Consider the following 26811-nt stretch of genomic DNA (forward strand, 5'->3'; position numbering starts at 1 on the left):
TTTCATATTTAATTTGCTTAGCATTAGCAATTGGAATGATTTCGGCAGCCAATTATTTCAAATGAAACTCGTCTCTATTAGAGTTGCCTGGACGCAAGGACTCAAACTAGCCTTTGATGAATGATGCGATGAGCACCTCTCTGGTTCATAATTATGCTGGCTTTCCTAATATATATAAATATTGTTTTTCTGCGCTCCTCGTAGGTCGTCTAATCTTTCGACCCAAAGGTCAATAAAACTATTTTTATTGTTTTATTGCGGAAAGAGAAAAGTGCTAAAAATCATCAACTTTTGCTTGATAAAACCACTGTATATGTTTTTTTTTGTAATATTTAACAATGAAAGTTTTTCATTTATAAAAATTTCCACACTTTGCTTAAAATGTGAAACTGTTCATCACAGAATCTACATCGCAGTATTTCAAGGAAAGTTTGAAAATATGTGTTTACTACACTGCAAACTTGTATTTTTAACCATACCTTTAGGTTGTAAGTTTATTATGCTTGGTATTTTTAAAGGTAAAAATCGGGGTAAAAATTGGTATTTTTAATTGCCGTGAATTTTACTTGACACTTTTGGTTACACCATATGGTTAGTGGTTACACTTACTGTTATTTACAAATGTCGGTTGAAGCTTTTTAAATGTATAATTTATTGAAACAAAGTTAAAGTGATAGCTCATTTGATAAAGCTTTGGTTGACGAACCCCGCATTACGAGTATTAGCCGAAAGCACAGGCGTAGGGCTGGGTATACTATACACAGGATAAAGAGGCGCGAACTCATTGATCCCAAAAGCATGGAGTTCTTCCTCGTTGATATTGCCACGCTGCGTGTGTCGGGATTCCTCATATTTTGGAAGTTCTAGAGATTAGAAAGATGTAAAATGGTTTCATTTAACGTACCAAACATGACGAAATATGAGATAAATATATATTCAAACAATAATGAAAGCAAACTCCAACAAGTCGAAGTTTATATACCCTTGCAGTTATTACAAAACGATTTCTATGCCTATATTACTAAAAACAATAAAGCTATGTCGATTTTGGGCTGCATTTTGCCATCGTTTCTATGAAACCCATATGACGGTGTCCGATTTTGTAAAAATAAAAGCGTAATTCTAATATAGCTCCCATAGACAAATCAAAAATTTAAAAAATAAAAAAAAATTGTATTTTGCAGTTTTTATATTTGTTAAAATATTCCTTTGAGATATAGTAATTATATAGTAATTATATACTATATCTCAAAGGAATATTTTAACAAATAGATATAGTAATTATATACTATATCTCAAAGGAATATTTTAACAAATAGAAAAACAGCAAAATACAATTTTTATTTTTTTTTTATTTTTTAATTTTTTGATTTGTCTATGGGAGCTATAGTAATTATATACTATATATCAAAGGGATATTTTAACAAATAGAAAAACTGAAAAATACAATTTTTTTTTTTACATTTTTTTTTTTTAATTTTTTGATTTGTCTATGGGAGCTATATGAAATAGATGTCCGATTTTAATTTAATTAAAATCGTAATTCCATATTATTTAAACATTACCAAATTAAAAAAGAAAATAAATAAAATTAAAAGCAACAAACTTATACTTTTTAAAAAATTGGCATTTTCGATCAATCAGTTATATGGCGGCTATAGGATATAGTCGCCCGATCCTTATGAAATTTGGTAGGTCAGACTGATTGGCCAAAAATAAAACCAATAGAAAATCACAACTTCCTAACTTTAAAAACACCAAAGTTATGGCATTTCCGATCGTTCAGTTATATGACAGCTATATGATATAGTGGCCCTATACGGCTCGTTCCGACTTATATACTACCTGCAATAGAAAGACAACTTTTGGGAAAGTTTCAAGCAGATAGCTTTAAAACTGAGGGACTAGTTTGCGTAGAAACGGACGGACGGACAGACGGACGGACAGACGGACATGGCTAGATCGACTCTCCTGGTGATGCTGATCAAGAATATATATACTTTATAGGGTCGGAAATGTCTCCTTCACTGCGTTGCAAACTTTTGACTGAAATTATAATACCCTCTGCAAGGGTATAAAAACAAGAAAGGAAAACTAACTTCGGGCTGAGCCGAAGTTGATATACCCTTGCAGAATATTGTGTAAATTATATTCTCCAACATTCTTCATATGATGCATTCTTAATACTCATAAAAAATCCCAACTTCCTAACTTTAAAAACACCAAAATTATGGTATTCCCAATCGTTCAGTTATATGATATAGTCGGCCGATCCTTATGAAATTTAGAAGGTCAGATTGATTGGCCAAAAATATAACCCATAGAAAATCCCAACTTCCGAACTTTACAAACACCAAAGTTATTGCATTTCCGATCAATCAGTTATATGGCGGCTGTTGAGAGCGAAACTAAATTGTTTTTACAGCAGCCCACACCACTCACTCGAAAGCACAGACGGAGAGCATTAAACTATGTATTGAAAATTATCTTTATTTAAATTTCAGCTTCCGAATCGATGTGAATTACAGTTTGCGTTGCGGAGCACGCTTAAAAACTTTGTCTTTTCTCCTTCTCTTATTTCGCTTATGTCATTTTTTGAGATGGTTCTTAACAACGTAAAATGAGATCGATATTCCTTACAGCGATATCTCGATGTTTATATCGAGTGCTTATATATAACAAAAAGAAATCAAAATTAAATTTAAATTATGGCGGCAACATTCCCCCTCCTGTAATTGATCCTAGGGTGGTCAGTTACCATCTTCTAAGCCGACATCTAGAACCGCAATCTTCGTAGCTGGTCGATCGAGAACTCAATGCTGCGTTTTAATAGTGGCTCGACGAACTTGTCCGTCCTTGGCAGGAAAAGTGTTGATCACGCGTCCTTTAAGCCATAGATTTCTAGGCAAGTTTTCATCGATGATAATGACCACGCTTCCAACTGATATTGGGGGACACTTTTCAAACCATTTAGTGCGTCTAGTGAGCACTGGTGTAAACTCTTTCACCCAGCGTTGCCAAAAGCGATCTCCAAAGAGTTTTACCTCGTTCCAATGACGTCTTAGGTTAATCTTCTCTTCCTTGATTGGCTTGTAACCGTTCGATGAACCCATTAGCAGGTGGTTCGGAGTCAACGCAGAGTCGTCCTCGGAGTCCAGGCTGACGAAAGTTAAGGGACGTGAGTTAATGATGAACTGTGCTTCCATTAGAGCACACCTCAGGCTTTCGTCGTTGAATGAGTAATTCGGGCAGATGTTTTTTAGGACTGTTTTTGTAGTCCGCACTAATCTTTCCCAAGCACCGCCCATATGGGGTGCTCCTGGAGGGTTAAATAGCCATTTAATGCCATCAAACTTGATTGCGATTTTATCAAAGTCGATCTTGATCAGCTCCTCTCGCAATGTCTTTTCAGTGGCCTTAAAATTAGTGCCATTATCGGAATAAATTTCTCTTGGTGTCCCACGAAGTGCCATGAAATTAGTGAAACACATCACACAGGAGCTTGTATCGAGGCTGTGAGCGATCTCAAAGTGGACTGCACGCAGGGTTAAGCAGGTAAACAGCGCAACCCATCTCTTCTCTTTGCGTCTTCCAACGTTGACTAGGATAGGCCCAAAATAATCGACGCCGGTGCACGTGAATGGTTTTTCAAAACTTGCCAACCTAGCTTTTGGAACCGCGGCCATTTGTGGAGGCTGTGGCGTGCCGCTACGATTTTTACATAATTGACAGGCTTTTCTTACGGATTTGTATAGTACTCTTAAGCGCAGAATATAAAATTGGGATTTTATATCATTTATCACGGTTTCGTGAGCGAGGTGGTGATATTTTTCGTGATAGAAACGGACTAATAAGAACGTTACTCGACTCTCTGGTGGCAATATTATCGCGTCCATAGTATATCCGATTGCATTCACTCGACCTTTAGTGCGAAGTATTCCGTTGTCGTCCAGATATGCGTTTAAGCCAGTCAATCTGCTTTTTGCGCTTATTGTATTTTTACAATTTAATGAATGGATTTCGTCCGCGAACTCCAGCCTCTGTGCTTCCTTGTATAGAAGGGTCTGTGCTTCTTTGACGTCAAATTCGGTCACTGCTGTCGGCATGTCCGTCCTTTGGCATTTAGCTTGTAGTCGCCGGATATATAGGGACATGTTTGCGACGGCTCTGTACAGGCGCCGCCAATCCGAGAGATATTCCACGTCGAGTAAGACTTTATTCGCACGGGTTATAAAGACATGTCTGCGGAGTTCGGTCGTATCGATCTCCGTTGCCCGTGACGGAACTGTTGGCCAGTTACTGGGTTCCGTTTTCAGAAACTCGGGTCCGTAAAGCCATGTGTCCACGCAAGGATTTTTGATGACCTTCGTTGCCCCGTCTGCGACGTTGAGCTTTGATGGGATCCATCGCCATTGATCCACTCGAGTGGTCTCCAGGACTTCGCCGATTCTGTGCATCACAAATTGTTGAAAGTTGCGAGGGTCCATCACCAGCCATTGTAGAACGGTTCGTGAATCCGACCAGAACGTAAGATCGTCGACTCGAAGATTACGTACGTTGACAATTTTGTTTGCTAAGCGTGAGCCCATCACGGCGGCTTGGAGTTCCATGCGCGGAATAGATAATGGCTTTAGTGGCGCCACTTTGCTTTTCGCGGCCACTAGCAGTACGTCCACCTCGTCTTTTTGTGACACTCGGAGGTAGCAAGCAGCGGAATAAGCATGCTCGCTAGCGTCCACGAACGTGTGCAGGTCGATTCGGGTTTCTGCAGATATCCTTGGGGAGTAGCATCTCGGAATGCTAATTGTTGCCACTTGAGGCAGTAGCAGCTTCCATTGATTCCAGTCCTCCGAAAGTGATTCTGGCAGCTCTTGGTCCCAGCTGATATTTGCACGCCAGATTTTCTGCAGAAGGATTTTTAATCCGATCGTATGACATGACAGCAGGCCCAAAGGGTCGAAGATCGACATGAGAACCTGAAGGACTTCTCTTTTCGTTGGGACTGCAGGATCGGTAAGGACGTCTCGCGGGTCGTCTTTATGTGGGTCCCAGTACATACCCAAAACCTTTTCTGTAGCGCCGAACTGCACTGGCTCCTGTTTTTTAGCGTCTCCATCGTTCTTAAGATACGAGAGAACTGTACTGGAATTTGACGCCCAGTTTCGAATTTCGAATCCGCCTCTGGAGTGGACCTCTCTTACTTGGCTGGATATTTCGATGGCTTTCTGTTCATCACTCACTGTCGATGAAGTCGTCGACATAGTGCGCACGCTGAATCGCATCCAAGGCTAATGGGAATTGCTGCTGGTGGACTAAGGCATTTTTGTCGCGCACGTAGTGGGCTATGAATGGTGCGCAACTAATACCAAACGTCATTGCACACATGACGTAAGTGTTTATCTTACTTTGGTTGGCATCGTACCAAAGAAAGCGCTGGGAATGCATGTCTTCTTGGCGAATGTTGATCCTGTGGAACATTTCGGCGATGTCGCCACTTACGGCGACTTTTCCGACTCTGAAGGCTAGAAGAACGTCGATAAGTGGGTTTAAGCAGTCCGGTCCGCTTAACAGAAGGTCGTTGAGGCATATCCCATTTGTTTTTGCTGCCGCATCCCATACCAGCCTTATTTTTCCTGGCTTATTCGGATTTAGGGCTATAAATATTGGTAAGTACCAGGTGCGAGTTTCTTCTTTCTCCGCCTCCTCGTCAGACAGTTGCTTGGCGTATCCTTTGGTAAGAAGATTTTTGATTTGGTCGTCGATTTTCGTAAACAGGTCCGGTTCCCTCAGAATTCTTGTTCTCATGCATTGTAGGCGCTTTAGAGCGGTAATGCGACTCTCGGGAAGTCTTTGAATATCATTCCGCCAAAGAAGCCCAACTTCGTATTTTCCACACTTGTTTTGGCAAGTCTGATCTAGGATTTCGACTGCTCGTTTGTCCTCGCTTGAAAAGAGTTTTTTAGGCGAGATTGACTCGAGGTTGAAGTGCTCCTTTACTTCATCGTGAAGCTTTTGCCAGTTGCAATCGCAGTGGTGCATAGATACGTGACGATTTGAGTTTGCCGATCCCTGGATGGTCCATCCTAACATGCACTTTGACGCTATTGGATCGTTCCATTTACCTTCGCGGATCCTGCGAGGAACGGCTATTTTCCAATTGTTTGTTCCAATTAATAACATTGGCTGCGCGGAGTAGGTCTCTAATGGCAGGTCTTTTAGATAGCTGTACTTACTGCGCAACTCATCCATATCAACTGTTTGCTTTGGCAGTGCAATGTTTTTGACAGTATGAACGTTGTTGAGCCAGTAACGTGTTTCGGAGCTAACGCCTGAGATTTGGATTGATGCTTGCACGGATGTATTTTCGAACCGGGTTGTTTCTCCAGTCCACTGTAAACAAATCGGTGAAGGTGTACCTTTTATATCGAGCTTGTCAAAAATTGATGAGTCGATTAGGGTAACAGATGATCCTTCATCCAGAAAGGCGAAAATTTCGATTTTTTTGTCAGCGTAATGTAGAGTTACGGGAACGATTCGGAAGAACTGGTTTCCTTCTACGTCGCCATGATGTGTGCTTACATGTCTTTGATTTCCCGCTTCGTTGACTGTATTGGGAACACTTTCCGAGTGGAGTAGAGGGTGATGTTTTCTTGTACAACCATTTACTCCGCACTCCTTTGTTCGACAATTATTTCGGTGAACTTTCAAGCATCGAAAGCAGGCCTTTCCGGCTTTAGCGACTTGCCATCTCTGATCTACCGCGCTGGTTTTAAATTGTTCGCATTGTGTTACCCAATGATTTGTGGACTCGCATGCAATGCACTTTCGATTAGGCTGTTGCTGGACTGTAGATCCCTGGCTCGAACTGGCTGCGCAGCTATTATGGGTATTCACAGAACTTGTCCTGTGAGAAAATGGTGTCACGACAGTCGACGCCGCCTGCGCTATTTTGTAGAGCCAGTCGCTGAAAGCTTTAATGGGAGGGACCGATTCGTCGCGGAGGTGCATCGCCCAGTTTAGTTTGTGGTTACTTGGAAGTTTGTCTACAAGCTCCTTCACTAACATTGGGTTGTTTAAGTGCGCTTGTAGGCTGCAAGCTTCGATCGTGGCGCAAATGTTGCGTACTGCGAGCGCGTACTCTATTATGGATTCCAATTTTTCTTTGGGTGGCGGTAGCTTCCTCACCTTGTCGATCATCCTCTCCAGGATTTGCTCGGGTCTGCCGAAGAACATTTTCAGCGTGCTCATTACTTCCGGAACTAGGCTAGGAAGTAGAAGCTTATCCTTCACCATTTCGCGAGCCCTACCTTTTAGGCACTTTTGTAGACGGAGCATGTTTTCAACATTGGAGAATCCTGCTGCGGAAGTGCTGTGCTCAAATGTACTGATAAACATTGGCCACTCCTCAGGATCCCCGCTGAACGAAGGAAGCTCCTTGGGTATAGCTTGTCTTGCGGCGATTTGGGAACATGACGGTGATGCGGGAGTCGCCTGAAATAGCCCGTCTGTCGATCCGTCTTGCATATTCATTTGTAGTAAAATTTTATACTTCTCCTCAATAAATCTCTGTTCCGAAGCTTTCTTTTCTTCCAACATGTCGAGCATTAGCTTGCTTTTGTTGACGTTAGAATTATCGTCGGGTATAATCTGTCCGCCGCTGGGTTTATCCATTTCGATGAGCGCGTCCAGCTGTGGCTTATTTTGGTTTACGGATAATGAGTTAGAGATGTCGAAATGATTTTGAGGCGGTGATCGCATCATCCTTCCAGGTGGATTTTCGGAGCTACCTCCAGCAAGACACAGGTCACAACTCCAATCCGTATCCTCGACGTCGTAGCCGACACCTGCGCAGTGAAAGTGGTACCAACTATCACAACTGTCGCATTGAACCCAGCTTTCCTCAGTTCCTATCGCTTTTTTCTTGCATATTCTACACACTTCTTTGCTCATCTCCATTAACTTTTTAAGGTTATGTCAACTTAGCGTGTGTCGGAATTGTATTTGTGTGCGTAATTTCTGTGGTTTTTTGGCTCCGTTTACGTATTACGTTTTTCTCACCTTACGTTCGAGAAAGGGATGCGATCGCGATTTCACAATATTATGGCTAATTGGAAATGCGTCGCTTCGTAATTGTACAGTTATAACGGCAACCGGTTGTGCACAAAGTTTTTAAGAATGTTGAGAGCGAAACTAAATTGTTTTTACAGCAGCCCACACCACTCACTCGAAAGCACAGACGGAGAGCATTAAACTATGTATTGAAAATTATCTTTATTTAAATTTCAGCTTCCGAATCGATGTGAATTACAGTTTGCGTTGCGGAGCACGCTTAAAAACTTTGTCTTTTCTCCTTCTCTTATTTCGCTTATGTCATTTTTTGAGATGGTTCTTAACAACGTAAAATGAGATCGATATTCCTTACAGCGATATCTCGATGTTTATATCGAGTGCTTATATATAACAAAAAGAAATCAAAATTAAATTTAAATTATGGCGGCAACAGCGGCTATAGGATATAGTTGGCCGATCCTTTTGAAATTTGATAGGTCGGATTGATTGGTCAAAAATAAAACCCATAGAAAATCCCAATTTCCTAATTTGAAAAACACCGATCCGGCTCGTTCCGACTTATATACTACCTGCAATAGAAAGACAACTTTTGGAAAAGTTTCAGGCAGATAGCTTTAAAACTGAGGGACTAGTTTGCGTAGAAACGGACGGACGGACAGACGGACATGGCTAGATCGACTCTCCTGGTGATGCTGATCAAGAATATATATACTTTATAGGGTCGGAAATGTCTCTTTCACTGCGTTGCAAACTTTTGACTGAAATGTTAGTACCCTCTGCAAAGGTATAAGGCCAGTATAAGCAAGTGAATCTCAGAAAGTTTAAGAGCCAGGATGAATACACAGACTTTTATGAAACCTCACTCAGATCAAAGATGTTTCAAACTTTGGTTTACAAAAAGTGAACATTCTTTTGTGCAATGCGTTTGTGCAATGTTTTGACAGTATAAAGCTGCGTACTTAGTTCTTTACGGAATGATTTGATAAGATTGCCATTAATCATAAAAAGTTCATTGGCACGTAGGAATGGGAATATAAGAAATGATCTCACCTGAAACAGTTGAGTTGGGCGTCAGATCGTTGGGCACACTACCAAGTGCGGTTACCATGGGCAGCTCGTCGGGAGGATCCCTTCTGGATCGGGGTCCTTCGTAGTGGGCACTGCGCCGGGGGGGTTGTTGAACCACTATGCCGGAAACTGCCAGGGGAATAGTTCCAATAGTAACCGGCATGACCATCAGCTGCTGTTCGCGCAAACTCTTCACCAGAGCCTCCACCTCCACTTGGTAGGCGATCTGGATGATGTTGCTCAGCTCCACGCAGGTTGGCGGAGTGGATGGCACGGGAAGCTCGATGGTCAGCGAACGGGTGCACTGCTTGAGCACCGAATCCCCCTTGGCCCGCGAAATTATGATCCGTTCCACTCGAGAGTGCTCCGGACTGACGCTGTAGTATCTGACCAGCATTACGAGTGAAAGCCGGAGCTCGGAGACGGCCACGGAACTGCTGTTGACCACCACCACGGTGACGGGGATCTTCTGGCCGGGCACGTAGCCCGCTTGCGGCAGGTTCAGCTCCAGTTTGAGGGGATCCGTCTTGCAGGGCCCGCAGCAGAATGTGCGGTACCCCTCGGAGTGGGCAGCCGACTACGGTGATACAAAAGCAATGAGTACAAATGTATAAACAAATAAATAGCCGTGTTTTACATCAACACATTGAAAATGTTTGCATTAATAAGGCAGCTTTTTATACCCTTCCAGAGTGTGTATACCCTTCCATACTTCATGAAACTATGCAGGTAGTATATAAGCCGGATCGGCCTTTTATATCATATAGCTCCAATAGGAACAATCGGATAAAAGGGAAATAAAATAATAACTTCGTCTGTACTCCAAAATGCAGTATTTTTTTACGATTTCAAAATTATGGCTTAACTAAAAATCGGACGACTATATATAAACTATAATAAAAACATCAACAATAGTTAAATTTAAGTAGTTTCCATTTACTTAAGGTCCTGGGTAAAAATTGTAATATTATCATTATGGGTTTTATGATACAAAAAAATCAGTATAATAATGATAATGTAATTATAATTACTTCCAAATTTTTTATAAAAAGCTTTAGAAATAAGTATTATTGTTTGATTTAAATTAAACTTAGTATAAAAGAAATTTATTTAATTTATTTGTAAATGTTCCCATGCGGCGTAAAAACGAGATCGCGGCATGAACGGAATACTAATTTCGTGCTACGATAAAATTATCCTTTTAAGATTGGCAAATAATCGGTGGTAAAAATAATATGGTATGGTCTATTAAATTCATAACACGATACTCCAAAAGTATATCTTTCTGATACTTGTCATTTATGTCCATAAATTTATTTTAAGCTTTAAAAAATTTCAAAATGTATTTCAATTTATTATTTATTTATTTTTTAATTTTACAAGCCCTTTAATAACATAAGACTCTAATATTAGAACTCACCCGTAGCTGAGGCGTGTCAAAGTTCAGGTCCAGCATCTTGAGGACAGTAAAGCCCTTTGTATAGGCCTGATCAAACTTCCAAGGTCTAATCAGCAGGACTTTGACTATGTAGCGGATGCAGCCATAGCGACCCTCAAAGGACGAAGGACACTGGTAGGGCAGTTGGCAGGCGAAGTTGTAGCTGTGCACCCCAGCCTGAATGGTGTGTCTGTTGTTGTCTTTCAGAGATACAAATGTTTATGAGTGCAAACACCCCACAACGTTCCATAGGCCTACTTACTTTGCTCGGAACCCAACAGATAAGTGTTGGATGCTAGATAATCCTCACGGCCCGCATAGAGCTTTGACGAGCCCAGACTCTTCTCGCTCCATTTGGTTATAGAGTATCCGACTACCCTGAGCAATACGGCTGTAAAAAAGGGGAGACGGTGGGAAATTGAGAACGAAATTAGTCGAAAAACGAACATTATCTTAAGGCACACTTAAACAACAAATAAAGTTAAGGCGGTTAAAAAAGGATTAATCCACTTCTAGTCCTAACTTAACTATTTATATATTAACTCAGATTAAATTTTCCAATAAAAAACCATATTTAGAACAAAGTTTAAAGTTGAATATTTAATTGAAACTAAAAGTCTTATCGAAAAACTCTTTCTAATCTCGTTATTAAAATAAATAAAGTACTTTCGGCTGTTATCAATCAACTTCATACATTCCGCACCAAAGAATGCCCGCTAAAGTCAATGTCGTCATAAAAATATACAATTCGCACATATACAGATATCGCTATCGAGAAAATATTTATAATGCCCCGGCTTAGTTAAGCTAATTTTAAACAACTTCCCGGAACCTTAGATTTATTTTCAAATTAGGATTTAATATCTTTTGATGAAGTACCTTGAACCTCCTTTGATCTGTCGCATTTGAGGGTTGCGCAGCCGTTGACAAGTTGACCGGCGTAGAAAGTACCGTGGACATTATTATCGAAGCTGATCTCACACGTAACAACCATTTTTCCCAGATTAAAAGTCCGAGCGTGAAAACTACTAATACCACTGGTCTGGGGCACCAAGTTGCGACTAATTTAAGTACAAAACTTCTGGACTGCTTGCGGTCGCAGCCGCGTCGTCAGATAAGCGATAAGAACCCTCAACTTAGAACCGAAGGGGCAATCGTGTTTCCCCGGGAACGATATGGAATCTGAGCCCAAACAGTATAAGAGTCGACCAAAAGTGCCCTTGCAAGTGTTCTGGTTATATTTCTTTGGGGCTTTCATATGTTTCGTCCGTTATCGGAATAGGGAAATAAGACCTTGGCCCTGGCGAAGTTTGTGCCAAGCATTAATGTTTCATGTGCTAGCAATTGCTATGTCTCGTATTACCATTTCAGAAGTTTCGGATTCTCGGAAGGGCACTTTGTAAAGAAAATAATACGGAGAGCATGAAGACTCGTTATCATGGAACTATTTATATATATATTTTTTATATTTTTTGTTAAAAGCCCTATTTTGGCATACCACGAAGAGAAGATTACGGTCTATTCCCTTGCACATCCACAAATTTAATTTTAAGAGATCAATACATTTTCGAAGCCTTGTAAGTGAATTTAAAATTGGTATTTGTATTATCTTGTATATTTATAGTTTCATATTTATCTACATGCTTTATCGTTCTTAATTTTCTTTTGTAGTTTTATCGTTTCGTTTTTGTGTTCATAGCCAAGTGCCCTTGTCCTTGTCGACATCGAGGCCCGGATTGACAAAGGCCCTCTCGGCCATGTAGTTCTGCGTATAATCCGCTGGCGGTGGGGCCGAGGGACTTGGAATGTCGAAGACGGGGTACAGTGGCTGGTAGGCACTGCCGTCCAGACTAAGAGTATTGGGCTGTACTGGCTCCGGTTCATCTGAATTGTCGGGTTTGGTGGCAGCCGTGGACCGCATGTGAATGGCCTCCTGGTAGTTGGGGGGAGCTGAAGGGAAGTAAGGAATTTTGAAAGTATAAATAAAATACTACCGATGACAAACTCACGAATGGAGTCATCGACAGCCCAGGGGCGTGAGGCATTTTGAGGCGGAGCCGAGGCTACACTGGCGCCTGTCAGCCCATTCACATCCAGCGGCTGAATGATCTGGCCACGTGGCTGGATTAGAACTTGCTGGGTCAGAGGAACACTTCCAATGGTCACAGGAATGCTGACCACCTCGTTGTTGTGGCAACCCTTCACCCTGGCCTCGACCTCCACCTGGTAGGCTATCTGGATGATGCCGCACAGGTTGAAGCAGGTGGGCGGGGTGGCCGGCACCCGGATGTCGTAGGTGAAGAGCTTCTTGCAGTTCCTCTGGACGGAGTCCCCCTTCAGAGAGTTGACCACCAACCGTTCGGAGGTGCTGTTGGGCATTGAAGGCGGCCTGCTGTGGTAGGTCACCAGCATCACAAAGGTCATAAGGAGCTGCTCCACCGGCACGTGGCTGTCGTTGGTGATCAGCACACTGAGGGGAATACTCTGGCCCGGCACAAACCCCGTCTGCGGAACGGTCAGTTGGAGGGCCAACGGATCTGAGCGGCAGGGCCAGCAGCAGTAGGTCTTCGAAGTCTCGCTGTGTGCAGGGACCTAACAATAAATGCTCGATTTGGTGAACTCTACGTATTTTAATAACTTAACTGCAATAACTTCTATTCTGATAACTTATAAAATTATTTGTTTTAATGGGGTGGATTCAAAAACATACCCTCAATAGCGGACTGTCGAAGTTGAGGTCCATCACCTTGAGCACTGTAAAGCAACGCGTATAGTTCTGGTCAAATTTATTAGGTCTGACCAGAGTCACCTTGGTCATATAACGCACCCTCCCATTGGTTCCCTCGAAGGACGAAGGGCATTCTGCGGGAATCTGACAGACAAAGTTGTAGGTGTGAATGCCAGCTTCAATGGAGACTTGACCTGCGGAAAGCAAATATAATTAATTAATTAATTCTAGGATAGGACGGCATATACGAACTGCTCAGATTGGATCCCACCAGAAAAGTTTTGGACGCAATATAGTCCTCACGGCCGTGGAATGTGCGACGTCTCCTCCTCCGGTTTGTGGTTACCCTTTCGATCCATCGCGTCTCGGCGTAACCGGTTATATTCAAGGTGATGGCTGCGGAGAAAACGCTCAACTGATAAACACGAATTTGGTAAACAAGGTACATAAACATTTACTCAAAGGGGAACCATGTTTATTCGCACATGGGATATTTTTCCCAATATTCTCAAATAACTCGTGCACCAGTTTTTGTTAAATTTAAAATGTATCTCGCTTTGTCATTATAAAAGTCAATGATTTAATTTAAGACTGGTGAATTTAATTTATTTATTTATTAAATATATTTAATTTTTAGTATTTGTGTGCGTTCCTGGTTGTACATTTTTATTAATGTATAATTAATTCAATAACAATTAAACAAATTTAAGGCTATTCTCTATTTTCTACATGCTAACCATTTTTAACGTTTGTAGTCTTAACATTTATTTTTTCACCTTAAGGCAAATAAGTATCTACCGATATTTTATATCAATTAATGCGAAAACCATTGATTATTTAAAAATAATTTAATCTTATCGGCCGCAAATATTTATCATTGATGCATTTGTGTATGTTCGCCGAACACCTCTTTGTGGACATTAGATTTCGCACGTGTGGCTCCCTCGCCATTAAAAATATTATGAGTCACTGCTCGATCTTTGTGGCAAACCGTTTAACCGCACTTTAAAATTCGTCGATAAGATAAGGATGACTCATGCCGTATCGACAAATTCCCAAAGTATCCCAAAGAACACCCTCACCTTTCACCGACTTCATCTTGTCCAGTTTCAACGTAACCCGGCCAGTCAGAACCTGGCCCCCGAAATAGGTGCCATGGGGATTGTTATCGAAGTCGATTTCACAGGTAACAGCCATAATTGTAATTGTAACCGTAATTGCGCCTTTATTGGCTGATACAGCTCTGATGCCGGTGCAAACACAACTGATTTGATTTTAATGCCAATGTTCAGTATTTACACCCTTACTTCCGAGAACTCCAGAAAGATTGGATTGGACAGCTCCGGGCTGCGATAATAACCACACATGCCCACTTGGCTGCCAGAAACGAACTGAGAATGAAACAAACATTGCGATGGTTTTTCATATTGGTAGCGATGGCCAGGCCAACTTTTATCTTATCGCTGTCACAATTTTTTGATTTAAACATTTCGCAAAGTGCAGCCGCGCAATAAATAACCCTCCACAGAACCGGGAAAAGCCCAAGGATTCCTTGATAAGCAACCGAAGAAAATGGTGACCAATTATTCTCAAATTTGAACTATTTTTCTCGGCCTCACTCATTTTTTTCCCCTTTGTCCAAAATAGCCTTTTCAACCTTTGCCCCAGTTTGGGTTGGTACATTAAAGACCGGATATAGTGGCTTAAAGGACTTCTCTTCTAGATCTTTTGATTCTGGCTGTCCTTGTTTGGGCTTCTCCGTGTCAGGTTGCAAATGAATTGCCTCAGCATAGCTGGGTGGTGCTGTAATTTTCATAATATTTTACTTTTTAAAGCCCATACTATCCCAAAGAAAACTTACATTGGATGGAACCCTCTGACCACGGATACGGAGGATCTGCTGGAGCACAAGCACCCTCATCCTCAAGCAGAGCTAAAGATCGTTGGTCTGCAGCCTGGGGCCCAGAACTATAAGGTGTATAATGCACCATTTGCGGCGCTATCGGAACCCCACAAATTGTCACCGGCATCACCAGAGTTCCGTTGATATGCATGCCCTTGACCTTGGCTACAACTTCGATCTGGTAGCCGACCTTTATGATGCGGCACAGATGGAAGCAGGAGGGCGGAGTGGGAGGAATCAGCAGTTGAAAGTCGTACATTTTCCGGGAATTCCTCATGACCCCGTCGGCCTTCAGCTTGGCCACGGACTTTCGCTCACTGTTTGTGCCTGAGCTCAGGTCGCTGTAGTAGGTGATCATCATGGCCAGGCCGACCTTCACTTCGTGCACCCGGATTTTGCTTTCGTTACCAACCAAAACATTCACGGGGACCGTCTGTCCGGGCACAAAACCAGTCTGCGGCAAGTTCAGCTCAAGGGTCAGCGGATCCGAGCGGAAGGGCCACACCCCAAAGGTCTTCTCAGTCCTGGCCTGCACGGGAACCTAATCAACAATATTTATTTAAAATTAAATTAAATTGTTGTAATGAAAATAAAATAGTCGTAAAGCATTTTTATACCCTTGCAGAGGGTATTATAATTCCAGTCAAAAGTTTGCAACGCAGTGAAGGAGACATTTCCGACCCTATAAAGTATATATATTCTTGATCAGCATCACCAGGAGAGTCGATCTAGCCATGTCCGTCTGTCCGTCTGTCTGTCCGTCCGTCTGTCCGTCCGTCCGTCCGTTGCTAAGCAAACTAGTCCCTCAGTTTTAAAGCTATCTGCTTGAAACTTTCCCAAATGTTGTCTTTCTATTGCAGGTAGTATATAAGTCGGGACGAGCCGGATCGGGCGACTATATAACTGAACGATCGGAAAAGCCATAACGTTGGTGTTTTTAAAGTTAGGAAGTTGGGATTTTCTATGAGTATTAAGAATACATCATATGAATAATTTTGAAGAATATAATTTACAGAATATTCTGCAAGGGTATATCAACTTCGGCTCCGTCCGAAGTTAGCTTTCCTTTCTTGTTACTCTACATATCAAACAATTGATTACTTTTAACCGATAAAATTACACTGGGTTAAAACATTTGAACTTCTTAAGATAATAAAAATATATTTTTCTAATGACCTCAAAAAAATCGCCCATTTATTTAAACTTAATGTTTTGAAAATTCTTTAACATCATTTTCAATTTAGTTTTAAGATTCCTTTCAACGCAGGTAAATAAGGTACTAAAAAGTTGTAGAATTTTGTAAAATAAAAATCTAAATTGTTGCAATTAGTTATATTACAAAATTTTTGAAAATATGAATCCGTTTGCTGTTACTAAGGTTTTTTATCATTTTCTGAAATCGCGCCAGAAAGGAACATTTTCGTAGCCTGCTTTGTATTCAGAACACCTAAAACTATTATTTTCAGAGTGGTTCAAATGATTTAGACACAAAGGAGAGCAATACAAAAATATTAATATTAATAATAATAAACAATATTAGATAAATTATTGTAATTTAAGTGTGACCTTAAATTGTGTTCTAAGAGCCTACCTGAGAAACAGTCGCATATGTGTTTGTGTCCATAACTTGAATTACAGTAAAGGCTCTTGAAAAAAGACTGTCGTACTTCCAGGGCTGTATTATACTGACATCCACCATATAACGTATGCGACCATGCGTTCCCTCGAACGATGAGGGACAGTTGATTGGAATTTGACAAGAAAAAGTATATGCCCTGGTTCCGGGCTCCAAAGCTATTTCTTTAATAATAACAACAAGTTTAGTATGTGAAGAAAATTCAAAAGTTTCATATTAGTCTTACCGGTGCTTATTTCAGAGCCCAACAGATAAGATTTACTGGAAAGGTATTTCTCAAATCCATTGTACGATTCTGAGGTGGACTTGTTGTTCGAATCAGTTTTGCTTTCGGTCCAATGCGTCTCGGCAAATCCTTTAACCTTAAGCCTGATCGCTAAAACGAGAAAAGGGAATAGTTAAAGCTAAGTTTTAAATTATTGTCCACTTAAGCAAAGTCGAATTACCAGCAATATCAACGAATTTACATTGATTCGATTTACACTTTACCTTTAATTTGAATCAACTTGTCCGTACAAAGAGTCACCTGTCCAGAAATCGATTGACCCGCGTAGTAGACTCCTTGCGTATTGTTGTGAAACAAAATTTGGCAAATTATTCCCATGATTTTAATAGCAATGTTAAGCTGTTTCCTCTTTAATGGTCACAAGCAAACTGAACTATAAAGGCATTAATCTATTTCTTTTGTGCTTCGGCGACCCATCGTTTGAATAATCTTATCAGTACATAAATATAATTATTTGTAAAAAAAACCCCCCTAACATTCCTTTACATGAAAGGCCTGATTGATTACAATCGAACGTGTATGCAATCTTATCAGTGATAATAATAAAAACAGCTGATGGCCAATTTCTGGCTAACAAAACCAAAACCCCTAACTTTTACTCGAGAGTTACCGATTTGAAGAGAGCCCTTTCCCTGAACTTGAATTATTATTTCCACTACAGCTCTCAGTTGCACTTGTTTTGGGGATTTACAACATATTTGATAAGATAGCACACAACTCAACCAATTCTGCCTACTGTAAGCGACAATAAAATAAGTTCTCCCATTTTCTTATTGGTTTATTTGAATCATTTAATAATAATGAATATACAATTGTGATCCTTTTTTTACTCTTTTAAAGCCAAGTGCTCTTGTCTACTGTGTCATTAACATAGCCTCCATCAGACTTATTTTTATTAGGACGCACAATTATTTCTTCCAATTGATTCGACAGATCAAAGACACCGTACAAAGGAGTAAACGAAATGTCTTCCTTTTTTTTCTCTTGCGCCCTTTTGCATGATTTTCTCTGAAACTTCTTTTTGGCTTTCAAGAATTTCTGTTGATCCGGTCTGATGTGTTTGGCCTCGGAATAATTCGGCGGGGCTACAAAAAGGAATGATAATGGTTTAGTTTTTCCTAGTTGGAATCAGATAAATTAATAGTACTAAACAATTTTTAAAAAAATGCATATATGTACAATAAATATTACCTATTTTAATTTGTTTTACCCCTTGGAATAGCTTAAAAATAAGTTATAATAAAAGAATAATACTGACATAATTAATATACAATTTCTTGGGCGACTAATCTTAAAATGTGAATTAGATATTCTTCTCTGCTCTGAGATATTTTCTTTTACATATAACAAACTCATTTGAAAACCCCTAAAACTCACCAATAGAAGGATCCGCAGACCACGGACTGGGAGGGCCAAGGGTCTCTTCAGCCGGTTCATTCCCGATTAAAACCAAAGCTTTGGCATCCAGTTGCTGAGGTAGTAGTTCTTCGCCCCAAAATCTTGGTTCTCTCTGCAGTACTTTCGTTAGCGGGACGCTGCCAATAGTTATTGGCATGTGAAGCGACTGACTTCCGTGGCACCCTTTGACCCTGGCCTCCGCTTCCACCTGATAGCCGATCTGAATGATGCTGCACAGGTTGAAGCAGGTTGGCGGTGTGGCCGGCACTTTAAGGTCGAAGGTGAGTTGCTTTCGGCATTTGGTCGACACGCCTTCGCCTGTTTTCAGGGCCATCACAAAACGATCCTTGTTGGTGTCCGCGCACGGGGGTTGACTGTAGAAGATCACCACCATGGCCAGCTTCACGGTTATATTCTCCACAGGCACCCCACTGTCGTTGGAGACCGTTACTTCCACCGGTACAGTCTGTCCTGGCACAAAGCCACCCTGCGGCAGGGAGAGGCGCATACTGAGTGGCGCCGACCGGCAGGGGAAACAGCAGAAAGTGCGCTGTGACTCAACCTGGGTGGGTACCTTAAATAATAAGAAAATATCTTTCCCCATGAATTCCAAGGTACACTTATTCCTGCTACTAATACATAAGACCTTTAAGACCTTTGTAATTTTTAAGCTAACTTTTCACCTGTTGACTTCTTTCGTTGTTTTGTTTTTTAGATGTAGATACTATCTGCATTGATTTTACATACAAGCTGGATTCAATTAGAAGAAGTTCAGGTGCTTTTTTAACTACACTTAACCTTAACTAGACTTCAAGTTAAATAACTCTTAATATTCTTTCATAAACACTCAATTTAACAGTTTACTATTTACAGTTCTGTTGAAGTTTCAGGTTTGATATATTTATAAAGAAGCGTGTTATTCAGCAGAGGACCTAAACAACTTACCCTCAACATCAGACTCGCGGAGTTTAAGTCCATTACTTTGAGTACAGTAAAACATCTATTGAAGTTGTGGTCGAATTTCCACGGACGAACGAACCTCACGTTTACCAGATAACGTATTTTGCCAAGTGTCCCCTCAAAAGAGGACGGACATGTGATGGGCAACTGGCAGGCGAATCTATATGTGCTTGTGCCGGGCTCAATAACCACCTCTGAAATAGAGCTTTGATTTCGTTATCTCTTGATTTATGGTGATTTATCATCTTGGAACCCACCTATGCTGGAACTAGACCCGTACAGATATGACTTAGTCTCCAGGTAGTCCACATGTCCGTTGAATGACTCGCCGTTAGACTGATCCTCCGGATCGTATTCGGTATCAGTCCAATGGGTTTCGGCGTATCCTTTGACTTGGAGGACCACAGCTGAGGGTAAATATATGTTATCAATTTACCATCTATTTTTAGCACTACCATTGCATGCGCTTCAAATCCAATTAAGTCTGTCCGCAAATAAAGTTCCCCTTAAATGGAGATAACCGCTTAAAATGAATCAGCGTCTTACCTTTAACTGGTTTCGGCTTGTCAATGCTGATCACCACCTGTCCAGAAATCAGCTGGCCTGCATAGAAAACCCCCTGGGGGTTATTGCAGAACTCAATATCGCAGATTACCATTGTTCGGATTGATTTTAGTGTTAATCCCGGAGCTGGCTACCTTTTGCCCTGTCTGCGTCGTGTCTCCCAGTGAACTGAAGTCACCCACAGGGTCTGATTTTATTTTATTTTTTTTGCAGCATTTTATTTTATCTTATCAATGCGATAGGTATTTTTGTATTTAAACACCAATTTATACCGTTGCTATCGAAGTATTTACATATGTAAGGGACTAAGAAATTCGTAGGCAGGCAGAAGTGATCGATGAAGGGCAATTTGTACAAGGTTGAGACAACAGTGATATACATTGTTATGCGAGAGCCACTTTGCCATTTAACTTCCGAATTTTCCTGGCAGTTGTTAATACATCTATGGAGTTATTTCACTCAACTCGCCGCGTTGCCAACTAAGCGTTATTTTGCACTCGTTATGGATAGAAAACATTGCAGTGGGTTTTGTAGAGAGTTAAGGCGATAAGATAAGGCCTATTAACAGCAAACATTGGGTAAGAGAGTCTAGGCCCTGTTAGCAATGCAGATAGCTTCAGTTCCCATTCGGCAGTGAGCGCGAGCGGACCGCTCTCGAGAACAATAACCCTAATTAGGGATAACCCCGTTACTAATTCGCCATCATGTCGAAGAACTGCATGATAACGTTCGACCAGAATGAGCACGGCACCTACTTCACCGGCCAAGTGATAACCGGCAAGGTGATCGTCAATCTAAACAAGACCAAGAAACTGCGCGGTAAGTAAGCCAACCAGGATCCCGGAATATCTCGTTGCCTAGTTCAGGTGCTTTCGCTTATCTAGTGTGGCGTATCTTATCGAATCGGATAATGTCAGACTTGGCAAAAGCAAAAGTTTCAACAAACCATTCAAATAGGTAATTTAGTGATAACCATGCGGACCCTCCAAATGTGCGATAATTGATGATTCCTGGAGCTTAGGGACAGAAATAATTATCTTACTTGTGGTAGGGGATATACACAAGTGATTTTAATTCGTTTCGAGGAAATACCGGAGGCGTTAGTCACCGTATTTGTTTGGGCTTGGCAGTGATAGTAGCTTATAGTGTTTCTGCATGGTGATCTTTAAGCTAAATTTTATTTTTTTTTTCGAAAACGTTGTAACAATATTGGCCGTATAAATTGCATTCATGTTTCTTTTTAAAACAGTAGTTATTGTACGAGCATTTTCATTGCAATAATTGCGTTTGGAAATGTTTTATTCATTACACTTCGCAAAAATCACAACCTAACTGTTTCCGGTTTCGGTTGTTATCTTATCTTAATTCTAGGCCTTGATAGGCACCCAGTTTAAAGTAAAAAATATCTTTAATCTCGCTTGCAAAAAGATAAACAAAATGTAAAATTTTCATGAGCTTACCCCCTGTATCTTTTTTTACAATGTTTTAATTTTACTTCTATATTTTTCTATCCTAACTTATATTTACATGTGTTTACTCGACTTATTTGCATAATGTAGAATGCTAAATATAGTACCACTGTCTCTCTTGGTCAGACAGTTCATTCTATCCACGGAAATTTTACATTAAATCAGCATAGTAATATCTCGTTTTTTTAGGAATAAAGCTGCAGATCAGTGGCTACGCTCAGGCACAGTGGAGACTCCGCAGACATGGCCGGGCGGTGGCCATCCAAAATTCCAAGAAGCGATCGAGAAACCAGTACAGCGGTCGGGAGGACTACATATCCTCCACCACTTACCTAATGGGCTCCGAGCAGGGCAGTAACTTCAGCATGGACGCTGGCACGTACACCTACACTTTTGCCTGCCCCATTCCCAGCCACTGCCCCTCGTCCTTTGAAGGTGCCTACGGACACATCCGGTACCTGGCCAAGGTCACCTTCCTCAAGCCGGGCGCCTCCAACCGCACCCACAACGTGGGCTTCACGGTGCTGAAGCTCCTCGACCTCAACCAGGAAAGCAAGATGCTCCGCGAGCCGGCCAGCAACGAGGCCGTGGAATACTTCTGCCTGATGCACACGAAGCCCGTGGAGCTGAAGGTTACTCTGCAGCAACAGGGCTATGTGCCGGGCCAGTTTATGCTGGTCCACGCCCAGGTGCGCAACGGGTCCAGCTCAGATTGCCGGAAGCTGCTGATCATGCTGCACCTGCGGGCCACATACACGGCGGACCAGCCGTCGCTGCGCACCACCTCCGAGAAGATAATGCTGGTGAAGCGCGAGTGCGGCCCGGTGCCTCACAACGGGCAGAGAACCTATACGGAGTCCCTGAGGATTCCGGCCACTGCACCCACCTGCGAACACTTGAGCAAGGTGGTGCGGGTATCCTACGAAGTGCGGGTGGTGGCTGTGATGAACTGGCTGATGGCCAATCCGCGGCTGGTCATCCCCATAACCATTGGCAACGTACCGCTGGCCACTGGGGCCTCGGGCCCGGACTTCCTGCCAACCAACGCCTTTGCCGTCGGAAGCGGAAGCCCGCTGCCCACCCATTTGCCCTGCACCTCCACACGAGCCATGGAACTGGCCCAGATGTCCAGCAGCGGGGTCAACAACTCCGGCTACGAGGTGAGCGAGGATCTTGAAGACTTTGAGCTGCCGGAGGACGGAGACGATGAGTTGGAGGCGACCGACGAGTTCGTGCCAGATTTACGTGAGTTAAACTTACAATTCTATGCCTTATAAATATCTCATTTAAGTCTCTTGTCTCACAAAAGAATTATTTTATTCAAATGCCGAACTTATCGTATGGATAAAGTTGTTAATTGTAATATTAAGCTAAAGGGGTCGGACGATCACATTGCTAGGTACTACACAGATAAAAAAATATCCTGAAAAAATCAAGAATATTTTGATTGAATATAGAACGCGTTTTCTTGAAATTTTTAATCACGTTTCGGGATTAAAAGGTTAAATAAATCCCGATTCGGGATTAAAATGCCACAATAATCTGAAACGTTCTTGATTTAAGCTTAAAAATTCTTAAAAAGTCAATTTTTGCTGAGAGCGAGAGCAATCTCTCTCTCGTTTGATCTCTCTCGTAGTCTTCGGTATTCTTGGGAACTCCAAGTATTTGGAGAGGCATGCGAAAGAAAGAGATAGCAAGTTCAATAGTGCGCAGTTATCTTAAATTTTCGGTAAAATGTACCATGCCATGCTCGGTGCGTACATTTTAGCAATTGAGTCGAGAACGTCGAGAGAGCAACAGTGAAAAGTTTCAACAGTGAACGTGAAAGTGAAAATGTGTAAAACTCCGGATAGGTTGCTAAACCTGCTGAAAGAGTTTCAACTTGAAAAAGTGCACGACTATCTAATCGGTAAGTAGTACTTACTATGTATATAATATATATATATATATGTATATATATATACTATATATTAATCTAAGTTGTGTGCCGGCAGACAGAGAGCAAATGCATAAAATAAATTAATAACTTAACATAAATACATACATACGAAGAACGAAGCTGCAGACGAAAAAAAGTACAGTACTGTATTTCTACATATACGCAAGTGCGTTACCATATGCCACATACATATAAATGTGAGTATGTATACATACAGACATACATACATACATATGTATGCAGAAATTACAGTTATATACAGCTTTTTGTCTTCAGCTTTGCCTTTACATTCGTCTCAGCCTTATGCGATAAATTTGCCTATACAGTTATTACTTTAATTTATTTAGGTTTCAATAAGTTTCTCAAATTGGTTTTTATTTTCAGATTGAAATTGACTTTCAAATGCTCTATCCTGGCAAAGGTCATTTGCTTTTGTCGAAGTGGGAAGAATTCAAAGTCAACATTTTGACTCATTACTCAACCCACCTTCGTAACGACTTTTATAAACAACAACTGGCAGTAGCAAAGTCGTCTACAAATAAAGGTAATTATTATTGTTATTAATAAATATATTTGTTAAAACAAGTTATTTCTACATTACAGATCTCCAAGACTTCCTTGTATCGATATTATTAAAAAAACTGACGATTGCGGATTCCCAGGAGTCTTTCGTACTTCAAATAGAGACCCTGAACAATATACGCCCTAAGATAGACGAACTAGTGAATAAGTTCTATTTAAAAAAAGAATCCTTGCAGCCATTTCTTAGCCTATAACTAAACTAAAAAATAAAACCATTTCAAAATAAAATGTATATACCAAAAATTAACAATTTTAAGACTTTTTGGGATAAAATCAAGAATTTGAGGATTAAACATTTTAAGAATAGTTGGGATTAAATCAAGAATTTTCGAGACTAAACCTTTTAAGAGTAGTCGGGATTAAAAGAAGAATTTTCGGGATTAAATATTTTAAGAGTAGTCGTGATTGTATCAAGAATTTTCGGGACTAAAAATTTTGAGATAGTTGGGATTGAAACAAGAATTTTCCGGATTGAAAAATTTAAGTACGTTCGTACCATAAATAAGAAAATCCGTGATTATCCTGATAATGATACCGTTTCAGATTGTTTTTGCCAACTTTATCCCGTTTTTTTTTATCTGTGTACGTGCATTCGACTTTATAAAACTGTTTAAACAAACCATTTCGTCTAAAGCCTAAATAGTTATTTGTAGGAGTTATTTAAATCACTTCTTTTTGAAGTGTACGGACCTACACTGTACAACTGAGAAAGTTTTGAACATTTTTCATTGCGACTTAGAGCATATGCATATATATTCGTGCATATCTTAATGCATCTGGTGTTTAAAGTCATTTTTTCCTTACTTTCCACAGCTCCCCCGACGTACGAGCAAGCCATGTTCATGACCGCCGATATTGCGGACACGGACGCGAACACCGTCAGCGAGTCCTCCCACTTTACACCCCGCTACCCGGTCTTCGATGTGGACACCTTTCAAAACCCGCCGCCGAATCCTCCGCAAAAGAAGAGGCGCCGCCGCCGCAGACGACCCGCCGATCCTGGACAGTCGAAGCAGCGTCCGGAGAAACAGCCCGTGGAGTCACCCGTGCAAATCTGAGGGACCTTATCGCTTAAAATCACGACTATATCTTATCTCGGCAGTATTTATTTCTTTTTCGGTTCGCCAGTGTACTAACCAACATGCTAATATATATATATATATGTACATATGTATACCTACGCAATGGTAAATAAACAAACAAGAATATAAAAGTGTCTCCTGGGTGATTTGCGATAAACTTTAAAGACATTAACAAAAATTTCTGATATCAATATGTTTACATTTAAAATTTTGAAAAACTGCTCATAACACCAGCGTACCAGTGTTGGCTCTTTAACGAGATCAACTTTAAACACCATTTTCTTTTGCTAATTTGTGAAAGATTCACCAAAAAACCAGTCGTGTTATTATAAAAAATTTCGGAAAAACAAAAAAATACAACTTTAAGTGATCAGACCGTAATTATTGGATTTATAAGCTCAAAAAGTGAAGTGGAACTGCCAGAAAATTCTGCGTTGATTGATTTTTAGGACTTAACATGCTAAGAAACTACTGCTGTTCTTTTCTAATAATATTTTAAGATATACAAAAAAAGGTAAGCGCTAAAAATATAGGAAGGTAAGATCAAAAACAAGAATGAAAGAAAACTGCGGCCAGCCGAAGTTTATATACCCTTGCAGTTATTTCAAAATGACTACCTTCCGATTTCTTATGCCTATATTACTAAAAACAATAAAGTTATGTCGATTTTGCGCTGCATTTTGCCATCGTTTCTATGGCAGCTATATGATATCCCGATTTTGACAAAACTAAAAGCGTAATTCTGATATAGTTAATAATTACTATAACGCAAAGGAATATTTTGATAAATAGATTTTCGATAATTCGATTTTCTTATAGGAGCTTATGATATAGATGTCCGATTTTAATTTAATTAAGACCGAAATTCCATAATATTTAAATATTACCAAAGAACAACAAAAAATTAAAAACAACAGTTATTAAAAAAAAATTTTTGTTCTGATTGTTCCTATGGGAGTTATATGATATAAATGTCCGATTTTAATTTACCTAAAACCGCAATTCCATAATATTTAAATATGTACTACCAAATTCCAAAGAAAAAAATTTTAAAAACAACAAAATTATTATTTTTTGCATTTTCTTCCGATTGTTCCTATGGGAGCTATACTGATCCGGCTGGATCCGACTTATAAACTATCTGCTATAGAAACACAACTTTTGAAAACTTTTTTCAAGCAGATACATAGCTTTAAAACTAAGGGACTAGTTTGCGTAGAAACGGACGGACGGACAGACGGACTAGATTGACTCTCCTGTTGTTGCTGATCCAGAATATATATACTTTATAGGGTCGGAAATGTCTCCTTCACTGCGTTTCAAACTTTTGACTGAAATTATAATACCCTGTGCAAGGGTATAAAAATTTATTTGCATTGCGGATATCTGCCCTTCGCTGCATCTCGTATAATCAACTTGCTCCCAACTTGTAATCGGACTAAATAACTGTTTTTAACAGGAAGAGCAACTTCATAATAAATCAAGTTTAGAAAACGCCATATTCCGAACTGCTGAGAGCACCAGCACTCCATAACTATTTTAGTACTAGTTATGAGATATTTCGCCGAATAACTGGCCTCTCTACGAGGTCCCTTAAGTTTGCTGATTTGTGGGCGTTATTATTATTTGACTATTATTGGACTATCATTCCTTTAAGGTATATAACCTCTCTGAAAAAAAAACCAAAA

General features: G+C 40.5%; 5 protein-coding genes and 1 long non-coding RNA gene across 7 annotated transcripts; 2 read left to right on the plus strand and 4 right to left on the minus strand.

Annotated features, from left to right (window-relative positions):
- Positions 1-628: 628 nt before the first annotated feature.
- On the minus strand, positions 629-11618 carry LOC108038548 (arrestin domain-containing protein 17). The gene is made up of 5 exons (XM_017115373.2): positions 11456-11618; positions 10839-10967; positions 10559-10776; positions 9121-9715; positions 629-863 (listed from the first exon to the last, which is right to left on the minus strand). The coding sequence occupies exons 1-5, from the start codon at positions 11568-11570 to the stop codon at positions 679-681; spliced, it is 1242 nt and encodes a 413-aa protein (XP_016970862.2). The 5' UTR covers positions 11571-11618; the 3' UTR covers positions 629-678.
- A 540-nt stretch (positions 11619-12158) lies between these two features.
- On the minus strand, positions 12159-14716 carry LOC108038547 (arrestin domain-containing protein 17). Of its 2 annotated transcripts, none has more exons than XM_017115372.2 (5): positions 14612-14716; positions 13557-13700; positions 13287-13498; positions 12586-13168; positions 12159-12526 (listed from the first exon to the last, which is right to left on the minus strand). In XM_017115372.2, the coding sequence occupies exons 1-5, from the start codon at positions 14712-14714 to the stop codon at positions 12270-12272; spliced, it is 1299 nt and encodes a 432-aa protein (XP_016970861.1). In that variant the 5' UTR covers positions 14715-14716; the 3' UTR covers positions 12159-12269. The 2 variants fall into 2 exon arrangements, with proteins under 2 accessions (XP_016970861.1, XP_044312882.1); XM_044456947.1 differs by having other exon boundaries at positions 14387-14705.
- Position 14717: 1 nt separating this feature from the next.
- Positions 14718-17472, minus strand: LOC108038546 (arrestin domain-containing protein 2). The gene is made up of 5 exons (XM_017115370.2): positions 17333-17472; positions 17070-17219; positions 16799-17007; positions 15166-15748; positions 14718-15107 (listed from the first exon to the last, which is right to left on the minus strand). The coding sequence occupies exons 1-5, from the start codon at positions 17445-17447 to the stop codon at positions 14920-14922; spliced, it is 1245 nt and encodes a 414-aa protein (XP_016970859.2). The 5' UTR covers positions 17448-17472; the 3' UTR covers positions 14718-14919.
- A 443-nt stretch (positions 17473-17915) lies between these two features.
- Positions 17916-20196, minus strand: LOC108038545 (arrestin domain-containing protein 3). The gene is made up of 5 exons (XM_017115369.1): positions 20034-20196; positions 19745-19894; positions 19473-19681; positions 18507-19101; positions 17916-18214 (listed from the first exon to the last, which is right to left on the minus strand). The coding sequence occupies exons 1-5, from the start codon at positions 20143-20145 to the stop codon at positions 17964-17966; spliced, it is 1317 nt and encodes a 438-aa protein (XP_016970858.1). The 5' UTR covers positions 20146-20196; the 3' UTR covers positions 17916-17963.
- A 489-nt stretch (positions 20197-20685) lies between these two features.
- On the plus strand, positions 20686-25252 carry LOC108049283 (arrestin domain-containing protein 17). The gene is made up of 3 exons (XM_017130421.2): positions 20686-20870; positions 21710-22765; positions 24855-25252. Exons 1-3 carry the CDS (start codon positions 20756-20758, stop codon positions 25097-25099), a joined length of 1416 nt encoding a protein of 471 aa, XP_016985910.2. The 5' UTR covers positions 20686-20755; the 3' UTR covers positions 25100-25252.
- LOC123037219 lies at positions 23069-24284 on the plus strand. The gene is made up of 3 exons (XR_006417416.1): positions 23069-23429; positions 23844-24003; positions 24063-24284. It is a non-coding gene; the product is annotated as an uncharacterized LOC123037219 (long non-coding RNA).
- Positions 25253-26811: the final 1559 nt, after the last annotated feature.

The sequence above is a fragment of the Drosophila rhopaloa genome, unplaced genomic scaffold (assembly GCF_018152115.1).
Source record: "Drosophila rhopaloa isolate 14029-0021.01 unplaced genomic scaffold, ASM1815211v1 contig_155, whole genome shotgun sequence".
NCBI classification, from domain to species: Eukaryota; Metazoa; Arthropoda; class Insecta; order Diptera; family Drosophilidae; genus Drosophila; species Drosophila rhopaloa.

Coding starts and splice junctions, on each gene's coding strand:
- LOC108049283 (XM_017130421.2), top strand. CDS start 20,756: ATGTCGAAGAACTGCATGATAACGTTCGACCAGAATGAGCACGGCACC. Junction 20,871..21,709: donor CAAGACCAAGAAACTGCGCG/GTAAGTAAGCCA, acceptor TCGTTTTTTTAG/GAATAAAGCTGCAGATCAGT. Junction 22,766..24,854: donor CGAGTTCGTGCCAGATTTAC/GTGAGTTAAACT, acceptor TACTTTCCACAG/CTCCCCCGACGTACGAGCAA.
- LOC108038548 (XM_017115373.2), bottom strand. CDS start 11,570: ATGGTTGTTACGTGTGAGATCAGCTTCGATAATAATGTCCACGGTACT. Junction 9,716..10,558: donor TTGACACGCCTCAGCTACGG/GTGAGTTCTAAT, acceptor GTATCACCGTAG/TCGGCTGCCCACTCCGAGGG. Junction 864..9,120: donor GCCCAACTCAACTGTTTCAG/GTGAGATCATTT, acceptor TCTAATCTCTAG/AACTTCCAAAATATGAGGAA.
- LOC108038547 (XM_044456947.1), bottom strand. CDS start 14,501: ATGGCTGTTACCTGTGAAATCGACTTCGATAACAATCCCCATGGCACC. Junction 13,169..13,286: donor TCGACAGTCCGCTATTGAGG/GTATGTTTTTGA, acceptor ATTTATTGTTAG/GTCCCTGCACACAGCGAGAC. Junction 12,527..12,585: donor GGCTGTCGATGACTCCATTC/GTGAGTTTGTCA, acceptor ACTTCCCTTCAG/CTCCCCCCAACTACCAGGAG.
- LOC108038546 (XM_017115370.2), bottom strand. CDS start 17,447: ATGGGAATAATTTGCCAAATTTTGTTTCACAACAATACGCAAGGAGTC. Junction 17,008..17,069: donor GGGCTCTGAAATAAGCACCG/GTAAGACTAATA, acceptor TTATTATTAAAG/AAATAGCTTTGGAGCCCGGA. Junction 15,749..16,798: donor CATATGCGACTGTTTCTCAG/GTAGGCTCTTAG, acceptor ATTGTTGATTAG/GTTCCCGTGCAGGCCAGGAC.
- LOC108038545 (XM_017115369.1), bottom strand. CDS start 20,145: ATGGTAATCTGCGATATTGAGTTCTGCAATAACCCCCAGGGGGTTTTC. Junction 19,102..19,472: donor CCGCGAGTCTGATGTTGAGG/GTAAGTTGTTTA, acceptor TTATTATTTAAG/GTACCCACCCAGGTTGAGTC. Junction 18,215..18,506: donor GTCTGCGGATCCTTCTATTG/GTGAGTTTTAGG, acceptor TCCTTTTTGTAG/CCCCGCCGAATTATTCCGAG.